At 36.8% G+C, this 12,896-nt stretch overlaps 1 protein-coding gene across 21 annotated transcripts in view; it reads right to left on the bottom strand.

Moving 5' to 3' along the window:
- The window catches only part of NRXN1 (neurexin 1), a 1,116,259-nt gene that overhangs the window by 681,860 nt on the left and 421,503 nt on the right, over positions 1 to 12,896 (bottom strand). For all 21 annotated transcript variants that reach the window (XM_036873338.1, XM_036873339.1, XM_036873343.1 and 18 more), the window contains one exon: positions 723 to 1,024. In XM_036873338.1, the coding sequence (XP_036729233.1) occupies positions 723 to 1,024 (302 nt within the window). The remainder of the gene's footprint in view (positions 1 to 722; positions 1,025 to 12,896) is intronic.

Raw genomic sequence — 12,896 nt, 5'->3', positions numbered from 1 at the left:
ATACAGTATATGGGAACCCATAGATTTACTGAAAAATTGATATTTTCCTAACATGTAGACACTTGGAAGTTTTAAAAATATAATCAAATAGAAATGGGCATCTAGAAGATGAACTGGCCTCTCCAGAGACATTTGGGATTTAACGTAAGTGTCTGTGCTAAAAGTAAAAATGTCTTCATAAACAGACTCTTAGGAGATGTGGAAACCCCCAAAGTCATTTTTCCCCCTCAGGGACTCTTCTTGTCCTCATTTCAGAGTCTGGGGTGGGGAGGGAGCAGGGACTGATACAATCCCGAATCACAAACACACTGTTGTTGGATTTTTTTTTTTAACTACAAAAAAGGAACTGTGATTTAATGACCCCAATGTGCATGCTTCCAAATGATCACCATGAAAACTATAATTTAAAATCAAATAAACAGAAAACTAAAAACACAACAGAATCACACACATCACAGGAAGGGCAGGTCGCAGTGCTAACCTTGCAGCCCTCTGGGAAACTGTCATGTGTCGCTGTGTCAAAATAGCCTTTAGGCCCCTGGGACTTTCTAGATATGCCCCTGCTCAAGTACGGCAGGAAGATTCATCTCAGAAGGAGAAAAAAGCTAATTTGTAAGCGACTCTGAGGAGCCCTGTATCATGTTGTTAGGGTTTTCAAGTACCACACACACAGCTGTAGCGAGAAACAAAGCCAGTTACTCTCTTATCCACTGCGCTGTTACCTGACGCAGATTCCTGGTGACTTTCACATCATGCCAGGCATTATCATTAAACTTTCCATTCACGGGCTCCACTAGTGCTTCAAAGGCCCCTGATCCCAAATTAATGACCAGAGAGACAGCTCCATTTTTCAGGGCGAGATTGACATAATCAGCTGATTTCCCAGTGTGAAGCATCAGTCCATTCCTCTGAAGGGTTTTAAAGGACAGAGTTATTTCATCGCTGCTGCTTTGAATGGGGTTTTGAGACAAGTCGTAGCAGAAGTATTCAGATCCCTTGAAAGTGGCAATGTATTCTTCTTTTCCTAGAGGAAAACAGATACATACATGCGTAAGTAAAGAAACATACTATGTAAATTAGCAAATCTTCACAGAAACAATAACTAATCAGCCCCCAAATTAACACTTTGTCTAGTTAACATTCATGACAAGAGCCCTGTCAAAGAGAGTTAAATAGTACTGTAGGTGGCAGTATATTTTTAATAAACCTCAGCTATTGGGCCATCAACTGCAATAGCTAAAGCTGACATTCGTGAAAATTCAATGCATTTTTAAGTATCACTGCAAGAGCTCTGATCAGAGAAAGTAGCTCTGTGATATCTTGAGGGCACGAGTCAGGTACCATAAATACATATTGGATGGTTCTACTCTGCTGGCAACAATGGATTCCAATGTGTTTACAACATTCTCTCCATCCAACTGAGGTGTTATTTTAATTTTCAGTGAGGCATTTATATTCAAAGATCTTCTCAGTGAAGAGCCAAATATTTCCACCACTGAGAAACCATAACAAATTATCTGATGAGGGGAAAGCAAAGGAAAAATAATAGAATTTGGTCTGGAAGTAAATAGATCTCCTATAGAGCAAGTGCATTTTTTTCTCCCTGGGTGGAGGCGGCAGTGATAGAAAGCTTAATGGCATTAGCTGGATCGTTGGTTCATTCCCTGATCTCACCAAGCAGATGGTAGGGCTGGCTTTTATGAGACTGGTAAGAAATCCAGGACATCCTCAGGGGAACAGCATGTAAATGAAGTCTCAACATCTTCTATACATCTCAGTCTTTACTACATTTAGGAGTAACAACGTAGATCCCACAAAATGTTAGATCAAACACAAATGTGGCTATTTGGAAAGGGCAGTCTTTTCCCACTAATTAAGTGAGTTTAACTAAAAAAAGAGTAGAAGCCAAAAGCTCCCTCAACTTTCTAGGCAATGATGGCGTTGTACCAAGAAAAATGAGACACTGTGGTTTGGACTCAGCTTCTGATAAACTATAAACATAGAATTCTAAGTGATACTAGAGAATCTTAACCTGTTTCCCTGGTAATACAGCATCTCTACTATGCCCACTGGAGGGTTCATATACTAACACCTGTTTCCCTGGTAATACAGCATCTCTACTATGCCCACTGGAGGGTTCATATACTAACACCTGTTTCCCTGGTAATACAGCATCTCTACTATGCCCACTGGAGGGTTCATATACTAACAGGGGTCTCACTCTTATCCTGGCAATAGAATTTTACCTCAGGACTATTGTCATTCAATAATCTAATAACTCATGTCTTTGCATAGAGCTCAAATCAAGGTCTCAGCTCATCAAGGCCCAATGACCTGACACTCTGGATACAGAAAGTACCATAAGCAACTACAGGTAAGCAAGGCATGGCACTGAGTAAGATAGTGAGCACCTAAGAACTTTCACAAGAGAGTGAACCCTTGAGGGAGAGTCACTGTCTACTAGTAAACTATTAGTGAAGACTGGCGGTCAGGTTAAACTCACCACATTCTGAGGCAGAGTCACCAAGCACAGCCCAATCCATACTAGAGGGTCCCTTCCATTCAAACACTCAAAATATTGGCTGAAACCCCCCCAAGTGTTAAGCCCAGTGCTAGTCTTTAGGGATAATAGAGTGACCAAGACTGACCTAATCCCTGTCTCTGAAAGTCTACAGTTTAGGTGTTTGTTTCCCTGGTCAGTTCAATATGGCAAGTGCGTTGATATTGGGAGCCAGCACAACTAAATATTTCTGATACACTAGAAAAAAAAAAAAGCAGGCTAAACTATGAATTTAGATCCTAGCTGGCCAATTGTTAACTGCACTGGGGGCAATTATGCATCTTTTAAAATCTCAGTTTCTAAAAATGGTTAGTGATACCAGTCCTTCAGGATATAATGAGATAATGCTGTACAGGCATCTGGCAAAGTTGGTGGGCACTAGAAATGGTAGATGTCTTCCTCCTTGCCTGCCTAATGTAATAAATGTGATAAATGATCTAAAACAAATAGCATATGTCATACTTCATTGTGAAATCTAGAATACTCTCTTTAAGATCAGAAACAAAACAAAGATGCCCACTATCAACACACTGTGCTTAAAGTCCTAGCTAATGTAGGACGACAAGAAAAGCACATGAGCATTATCAAGAGTATAAGTGAAAAAAAACACGTCATATTAGCAAATATAATTGTATACACTGAAAGACCAAAATTATCTTTAAAAAAAAAACTGTTGGGTTTAAGATATTTCAGAAAGATCACAGGGTTATACGTAACAGGGAAAATCAATATTTTAAACATACAAACAGATCTATAGATTCAATGAAATTCCAGTAAAAATCTCAATGATTTTTTTTAAAATGAATATGAAAAGTTGGTTCTACAAGTTCTATGAGAAAAACAAAGAGCCCAAAATAGCCAAGATACACCAGAGAAAGAAGATTAAGGAACTTTCCTGTGCAAAGATGAACAATTATTAGAAAATTATGATAATAAAGATAATGCATTAGGATAGACAAAAGGGGGAGAATAAAGATAATAATCAAACTAAAAATAATCTTAAGCATATATGAAAATGATTTATATCAAGTCAGGCATTGCAAATAAGTGAGCAAAGTATAGATTAGTCAATAAATGGTGCTGGGACAACTGGTTATCTACATGAATAAAGTGAAATTGGATCTTTACATCATTTTGTTTACAAAAATGAATTCTCCATGGACTAAGGATATAAATTAGTAAGGTAAGTCTGTAAAATTTTTGTAAGACAAGAAATTACAATACTGAAGTATGGAAGGATTTATTAAATAGGCACAAAAATCACTAATAAAATATTGATAAATTCAGCTGCATTAAAATTAAGAACACCTGTTCATCATTAATATTATAAAGAGAGTAAGAATCTAAATTAGGTTGGTAGAAAATATTTTCATACCATATTAATCTACAAAGGACTACAATACAGGATTTGCAAAGCATTCTGATAACTCGATTTGAAAAAAAAAGATGAACAATGGGAAAATGGGCAAAATAAATGTATAGTAATTTCATAGAAAAACAGGTATATGCTGTATGAATAAATAAAAAGATGCTCAATTCTATGAGTCTTCAGGGAAAGGCAAAAATCAAATTATATTCAGAAACTATTTCATAGCCATGAAATTGACAAAAAAATGATATGAAAAGATAGAAAAACTCCAGGCTTTGTAAAAGCTATGGAAAAATAGTAATTCTTATCCAATGCTAATGAGAGTGCTGATGAGCTGAAAATCGACCAACAGCAGGCAATAAGCACTATTTGGCCTTATGCTAGCCCATGGGAACGTCACATATTATAAAGGTGTCAGTCTTTAGAAAATTGTTACCATAGTCAATTAAAATACCATTCCCAATTCCCTTCAATTCATTCCTCTCTTCTCACAGTTCTGATTATTTGATGACAGGGAGTCAAGTGAATTCTGGTTCATATCCGTATACATACATCAGATATACTGAGATTCACTTATCTGAAGATATTTGCAAACTTTTCATCCCCAAGGAATACTCAGAACAGGTCTCTGAGCCAAAGGGAGTTTTAGAGACCCTCTTCTAGCCCAAGCTTTTAATTTACATTGTTAAGAAAATGATGCCCATGGAGTTTAAATGACTGTCAAATTCAGAAAGTGCACCAACCACAGAAGCAGGATTAGAATTCAGCCTCTGACTACCCTTAAATACTAAATAACAGAGTTTGGGGGCTTGAAGAGGTTTGATCTAGTTAAAAGGCTGTAGCATTTTATCTAAGTGACTTCACATCATTCCAAATATGATTTATTCAAAAGAAATCTTGACAAAGGATTTATTTGCCAGATAATGTGGCAGAGCCAAAGGAAAAAAATAGTAAATAGAGTTTACAGTTCACTAGATGGAAAGCTGTGAAGTCATATGAGAATTGATGACATTTCACACCATCATATTCCTATTACTTAAAAATGAAAATGTATCACTCCTTTTCTATTGTTTAATATCAAATTTAGATGATTTAAATTTGCATTAAATGCAACCACATAGTTTTGGAAAAAATCACGCTGTACAATATATCATTACCTCAAAAGGCCATAAATGAGACATGAACCTAAGCAGGGAAAATCTTTTTGCTATATTCTTTTTCAAGAAAGAATATGTGTACTATGTGAGAATACATAAGTCATTCTATTTTCTTCAAGAGGACTATAATTCCTCCAATTCTTTGTTACCATACAGTCTTTGTCATTGTTTTGTGCTATGTCATATGTAAATACCAAGGAGCATAGTGAAGAGTTATTTATGCTTTCCTGTTGAACACCTAAAGAATGGGTCTATGTCCATTTTAAAATATAAGTCCCGAATAGCTTGTGCATTTCTAGTATGTTCTAAAACAATAAACATCAAAAAGAAATTAGGGGCTTCCCTGGTGGCGCAGTGGTTGAGAATCTGCCTGCCAATGCAGGGGACACGGGTTCGAGCCCTGGTCTGGGAAGATCCCACGTGCCGCGGATCAGCTGGGCCCGGATCAGCTGGGCCCGGATCAGCTGGGCCCGTGAGCCACAGTTACTGAGCCTGCGCGTCTGGAGCCTGTGCTCCGCAACAAGAGAGGCCTCGATAGTGAGAGGCCCGCGCACCGCGATGAAGAGTGGCCCCCGCTTGCCACAACTGGAGAAAGCCCTCGCACAGAAACGAAGACCCAACACAGCCATAAATAAATAAATAAACCAAATACTAAAAAAAAACAAAAAAAACAAAAAAAAAAAAAAAAAAAAAAAAAAAAAAAAAGAAATTAGATTCACAGCAACATATATATCAACAAATTCTTATATCCAGGATACATAAAGAACTTATACAAATCAATCAGGAAAAAAAAAAACAAAACTAGACAAACCAACAGGAACAGACACTTTTATCCATGATAAAAGGATATCCATATGGAAAGATGTTCAACTTTATTAGTATTCAGAGAAATGCAAACTAAACCACAATAAAATATCAATACATTCCCCTACAATGAATAAAATGAAAAAGACAAAATGCACAAAGTGTTAGTGAGGATGTGGAGCAACTAGAACTCTCATGTATTCCTGGTGAGAACTGTTTTTTGAAATTAGCAATATCTTTTAAAGCTAAACACCTGCCTACATTATGATCCAGTAACCCCCACTTGTAAGGATACACCCAACAAAATGGACAAAAAGATCATCAGAATAACATACTAGAATGTTTACAGCAGCACTCTGCGCAATAACCTCAAACTGAACAGCACTGAAATGCCAATCAATAGTAGAATGGATAAATAAATTGGGGTATAGTTACACAGTGAAATATTAGACAACAATGAGAATATATAATCTACAGCTATGTGCAAAAATATGGATAAATCTCAGAATAATAACACTGAGTAAAAAAATTTCCACACATAAAAGAGAACATACTTATGATTCCATTTACATAAAAATTTTTTAAACAAGCAAAACTAATCTCTACTGTTGTAAGTCAAGGTAATGGCTACCTTTGGTAGATATGAAGCAGGGACTAGTTAGGAGGACTTTTTGGGTGCTAGCAATGTTCTGTTCTTGATCTGGGTGTTGGTTATGGGTGTGATCAGAGTGCAAAGAATCATATAGCTGTACACTTATGATACGTGCACTTCCTAGTATTTATACTATATTTCAAAAAATAATTTAAATACTAGTTTAAATAATCTGTATGACTGAGAACAAAACAAGTTCACCTGATAAAGTCTTTTCTTTGTGATTAATAGGGTGATATGAGCAAGACATTACTCCCATTAATGTTACTTTTATTAGTAAAAATGAAAATAATAGCAACAGTAATAGTACCAGTTATGTAGCATTTAAAAACTTTTAAATGCATATTAATATCCCTTAATACCATTTGCTCTCCAGAGCAACCTCATAGGATTTAGAAAAAGTATATAAGCTGCAATGGATATAATTATAATTGTTTGAACGACCATATCCAAATGTGCTGATTAATGGATCATTGTCAAGATAAAGGGAGTCTCTACTATTCATCATAGAAATGCCATGGTAGAATTAGAGAAACAATTAAAAAATAAACTGCTCAAAAGCTTGGAGCATTTTTCTAATATTCTATATTAATTTGCTTTCTGTTGCAATACAACTGGAGGAAGAGATCTAATACAGTGCCATTGGAATTAGACCTATTCAATTTTCAGCCCTCTAATAATTTAGATGAAAATACACAGTTCTTGCTCATCTAATTTTCTGAAGGAAATTTCAATGAAAAAATCCAAATTGTACAAATTCTTGTTACGCTGACTGGATAAGCTGATTCTGACAAAGTTAAATTTAATGGGAATAAACCTGAGTTCTATTCTCAGGTCTAAAACTACTCAACTGAACAAGTAAGAGTATATAGGAAACAAGATTTCCCAGACACATCAGATAAAACAAACAAAGCCAAATCTTTAGAGGATTTAGAACATGAATCAACAGTGTGATAGAGACACTCAAAAAAGCCCAGGTAAGCACGGGTTACATTCATGAAAGTTCTTAGAAGAGGGATGGGACGGTCTTGTGCTTTAGTGCTAGGCAGCTCATGCCCGTTATCACGCTCCTATTTAGACAAGCTGGAGTATGTTTGGATATATGCTAAGATGAAAAAAGGCTTCTAGATTATATAAGGTAATGGTAAAAACCCTCTAAAGAAAAAATTTAGGGGATACATGACAGTATCTTGAAACATCAGGAAGGATGTCCCCTAGAAGAGTAATTCCATTTTGTATGGAAACAGGGGTGTAAATAGAATCAAAGCATGAAAGGTATGGGAAAATATATTCTCAATATAATGAAGACTTTCTAAGAGAGGTATCCATAGGTGGAACATTCAATTTGGTAGAAAACAAGTTACTCATCACAGAAAGAACTTAAACACAACTGAAACACTTAAATGCATACGGCAGAAGGTATTCAATCTTTGGATGGAAGAATGAACAAATAGATCCTTTTCAACAGCAAGAATTACTGATTTCTACTTTAGAGAGAGGAATATTACACAAAGAAAGGTTAAATGGCTCCCCAAGTTCACGCAGAAATTGATTCTCAGGATAATGCCCCTTCCCATTGCCTATGCTTGGGGTAAAGTCTCATTAATTTGACCCTATGTTTCCACAATTTTCAGGTTCACTGAACTTCTTTACTAAGTGAAGGATCTGCAAGGGAATGGCCCTAGTTCCTAAGGACAATGATGTCTATGGGCAGAGAGAAGTCCCACTATTCTCATTTACATGAAGAATGTCAGGCCATTTTCCTAAGCCAAGAACCTGACCTACATTATTGTTCTTGATTATCTTGCACTTCATATACACAATCCCAAATCACACAGGTTTATAAGGTTTTACTATACCTTAAAATATATTCTAAGATTGTGTTCAACACAAACCAGAAACTGAAATCAACATGTGAAAAAAAACAAGTGAACAAAAACCGACGTTTGAGTAAGAGACTTGTTTCACTTGTTTTACTGCTCTAGAAGTCAAATACACAAGAATATTGTGCCGAAAATGTCCTTGACTAAACAAAAGTACACACTAGAAGTTTACATTATTAAATTAAATAACATGCCTGGCTTTCTCTGACTATAAAGGTAAAGCAAGTTTAGAAAAACAGGAAAAGAAAGTCTGCCTATTGAAAATCACATCAGGTTAAATTCTCAGTCCCTCAGTGTAACAGAAAACAGCATAGTTTTATTTGCCAAAACCCTTTGTAATTTAGAAATTAAAACAATCAATTGATCACTATAAGGAAAAACAGCGTTATTTTAAAGGGAGAGTAGTTCACTCTTTCCTTGGATTTTCTACCTGATGCAATGCTGTAAATCGTTCCAAAATTCCCAAATGTGATTCAACCTACAGAAATTCTGAGGCTAACTTCTATTGTTTGCAGCAAGAAATCAAGCTTCATAAAATATTCATTCTTCAAGATTTTATTTCACTTTAGATACACCTCAAGGCAACCAATCCAGAAATAAGTTGCCAAGAATCCATCAGATAACCCCCCAAAATAGGCACACTCTTAATGACGATAATGTGAGGTCATTAAATATGAAAGGTAAAGAAGACTTAGATATTATTTGGCACAATGCTCTAATTATTAGATGAAGAGAGTGAGGCCTCAACAGATAAAACTGTGGTCACATAACAAATTGGAGTAGAATCAAAATATGTATAACTCTTGCCCTCTTTATTCCAACCTCATGTTCTTCCTTATTTCCTATATATTGCCATGAAATGAGCCTCTAATTCATTACCAAAAACTAAATGCAGCTTAAACTTGAACATATTAAAAAAAAAAAATAGGACACAGCCCAACACTCTATGACAATTTTCCAATCCTATTGTGCAACTGATTTGCATTTGTTTAAATAACTGCAGGTGCTGGGAACCAAACAGGCCACTCCATGCCTAACTGGGCTGATGGCCATTCAGTTCTGCACAGATGCTATGACACACAGGGAAAGTCATAAGCAAACATTCACCAGGTGTGCAATATCGCAATTTCTGGGCCTGCCTCCAGCTCAACTCCCACAGTTGAATCTATGACAACTAGACTCTAGCATCTTTTAACCTGGAGGATACCAGTGACACAATCAAAGTAAAAACATAGCTTGGTGAATTTAGGCTTTGCAAAGAATCTCTATATGAACTTATGATTCCTTTGGGGTCAATTAATGATTACCTAATAAATAAATTATATACATGTATATATAGCAAATATACTATTATATATATAATTATAGGAAGACAATGATATTTATAGCAGATTTATAGATATCCTATATTTATAAACAATCCTCATTTATAGTAAGATCAGTATAAACTAAGAACACTTGGATTTTAGAGTACCACGCTTTGCACTTGGGGAAGAGAAGGGATGCTGGAAACCCATGGCATGTCTTTGATCTTAAGGCAAAGAATACTGAATCCAAAAGTCACACATGTAAAGCACCTAGTAGTCCTCAAACTGGAATTGAGAGGGAGATTAATAATTCATTCAGGCATCATCTTGGTCAAACTTTTCTATTTTATTCCATGTACATATAAGTCCATGCCACTCTCTCACTTCGTTCCAGCTTTCCATTCCCCCTCCCTGAGTCCTCAAGTCCATTCTCCACGTCTGCGTCTTTTATTCCATGTACAATGGGAAGCCATTGGAGTATTGAGGCTGGAGAGTGACAAGTTCAGATTTACATTTTAAAAATTAAGTCTGGCTTCTGTGTGGAGTTTGGATTCTGGATATGCATGAAAGTGCTAGCAATGAGACTAACAGTTGTAAAGTTACAGACCATAGGAATGAGGGCTATAGAGTCATATACACCTGGGTTTCAACCCCATTCTCACATTGTGAGTACTTAAATAAATAATCAATCGTCTTAAAAAATCTCTGTTTTCTCATCAGCAAATGGAGGCAATAACACTAGGAGCTATATGACAGGTTGGTTGTGAGGATTAAGTAATAAAATGTATGTGCAATAAGTTTATTAGAGTCAAAATCCATGGGATATATTCATGGCATATAAACATGAAAGAGTATTTGTTTACGTATTCATTATATTTCTTCAGTCACTGATTGTAAACATGCATGCACTGTCACTTCCTTTCCCCATCTCTTCACAACACCTTGGGCAGAATTATTAAATTTTGGGGCTTTTGGTTATTAAAAACTCAGGCTAATTTATAACTCTCACCTAAGATTTGATGTAAATTTCAGCCCTCAATTCATAGTCTGAGTTGAGGAAGAAGGGGAGGATGTGGTATGACCACAGACACCTTCTTACCACCTGCCTTAAAACCTGGCCCTTCTGTTTTATTGGGATGGAGTCAATGACAGGAAGAGAACAGGACAGTGGCCGTGCTTATAGTCTCTTTCTGTTGGTTGTACCTGCTTCTTTGGTTCACCCTCATTGACCTCTGATGCCTTCCAAATGGTAGATTCCTAAGTGCTCTGTAGGGCCTCCCCACTGCATTTTCCAAACATAATTTAAGGGGTGGGGTGGTGGACATAGAGAGATTCATCTGGCTCAACCTGCTTCATCCTCTGGTTCCAACACACTGCATCTGGCTACTGTGATCCCCTGGCCCAGCAGCCCAGCAAGTGGCCTTCTTGTGAGAGATACTGGCCAGATGGCTCAAGCCCCAGACTAAAGTGGAGTGTCTGCATGACCCTTAGAATCTTAGGCATCCTGGCTATACCACATGTTGAGAGTTTAGGTTGTACTCCTTTGTCTCTGTCCACTGTACCAGTCCCCTTCTCTCCTCAGTAAGGCACGAGGCAGGTCAGCAAGTTTGATGCAGACACTGTCATGTGCAAGGAATGCAGAATGCGGACATTCCTCTTTTGCAGGCATACACAGGCACTGCACACGCTTCTATAGTAGTCTGTTCTCCCGATTACCTTGGGTAAAGGAAGCACACTTCTCCTTGGACAATACATTTTCATGGGGTCTATGACCTACTGACTCTTCTGCCCCACTCACCCATCTCCAGTGCTTAGGTAGATAAGGAAGGTGGGAGGTAGGGAGGAATCAGGAGGGGTCAAAAGATCAGTTTTGCTATCATCTAGTAAGTGCTGAGGAAGATAACTGGCCCGTTTTTAGAGATTTTCTTTATAGTGGAGGTTACTTAAATTCTGTTTCAGGGGCCTTTAGTTAACAATTCTATGAGAAAAATTTATCCTCAGCATGCTGCTGTGAACATAAAGAAATACCTGGCATATGGTGGGCAATCAACTGTTGGTTATTATTATTGTTAATATTAAACTAACTACCATATTTTAAAGGACTGTCCAGCAGTTTTAAAGAATCAGCTTTTTACCTAATCATTTAAAAACCAGAATATCATTATGCCCAGCACCCTAGTTCTAGGAAATTTTTGGTTAATTCAGGTTCATGGAGTAAGAAAGAGATGGAGGTATTACAAATAGCATAAAGGAAGGAAAAAATATGTCTCTTTATTGATGGTTTACCCTTTTAAAGAGGTTTATACCTTGATGACTTGCAAAATGATTTCATGAGGTTTTTGTGTTTTTATTTTTCATTCTCTAAGGGAAAAAAGCATCGCGCTAAGGATCAGGAGAGTTGAGCGCTGGTTTCCACTCAGCCACTTTTCAGCTCTCTGCCCTTGGCCACTCCACTTAGCCTCACTGGGCCTTATTTTTTTCCCTGGCAAAGTGACATAGCTGGACTAAGTGACCTCCAGTGTTTCTTTCAATTCTAAAATTTTATGGCCCTATAACATTCTTGATTCATTGAGCCACTGTTTCATTGATTCATTCAATAAACATTTACTGAGGCTCAACTCTGCCAAACCCTATTGCTTTCCTGCTGTCAAAATCACACAACATGCTAGAGTTAAAGTGTCTTTAAAGGTTTCTGATGGCTGCTGCTTTTACAAGGAACTTTCCATAGCAACCTCTGTCTCCCTGAGCTTCTAGAGCTACTTTTCCTCTTATACTGTAAGGACTTAAAATTTAAGAAAAACAAAGCAACATGGAAGGTGTTCTGCTTACACTCTATCAGAAATAAACTTTCAATTCAGATCACTTTTCTTCCTTAGTCTGGAAAAGAACACCTTCAACAAACTTTTTGGTCCAATATGTACTGGGGTGTTAAAAGAATGTGATGAATTTTTTTTCCCCCAAATTTAAGGTACTTTTCCATATAAATGAAATTCTTAGAGTAATAAAACATTTGAAGAGAAAGCTGATATTACTTACTATATGTTTATATGAATTAATTTGGGAGCATGTATATTTCTCCAATGAATGTATGAAAGGATAAATCAATAATGACTAGTGTTTTCCTATGGATAGAACCCTTAGTTTGGAATTAGGAACCCTGAGTT

This window comes from Balaenoptera musculus, chromosome 13 (genome assembly GCF_009873245.2).
Source record: "Balaenoptera musculus isolate JJ_BM4_2016_0621 chromosome 13, mBalMus1.pri.v3, whole genome shotgun sequence".
NCBI classification, from domain to species: Eukaryota; Metazoa; Chordata; class Mammalia; order Artiodactyla; family Balaenopteridae; genus Balaenoptera; species Balaenoptera musculus.
Note: the sequence above shows the minus strand (reverse complement) of the source record. Positions and strands in the feature narration are given on the sequence as shown.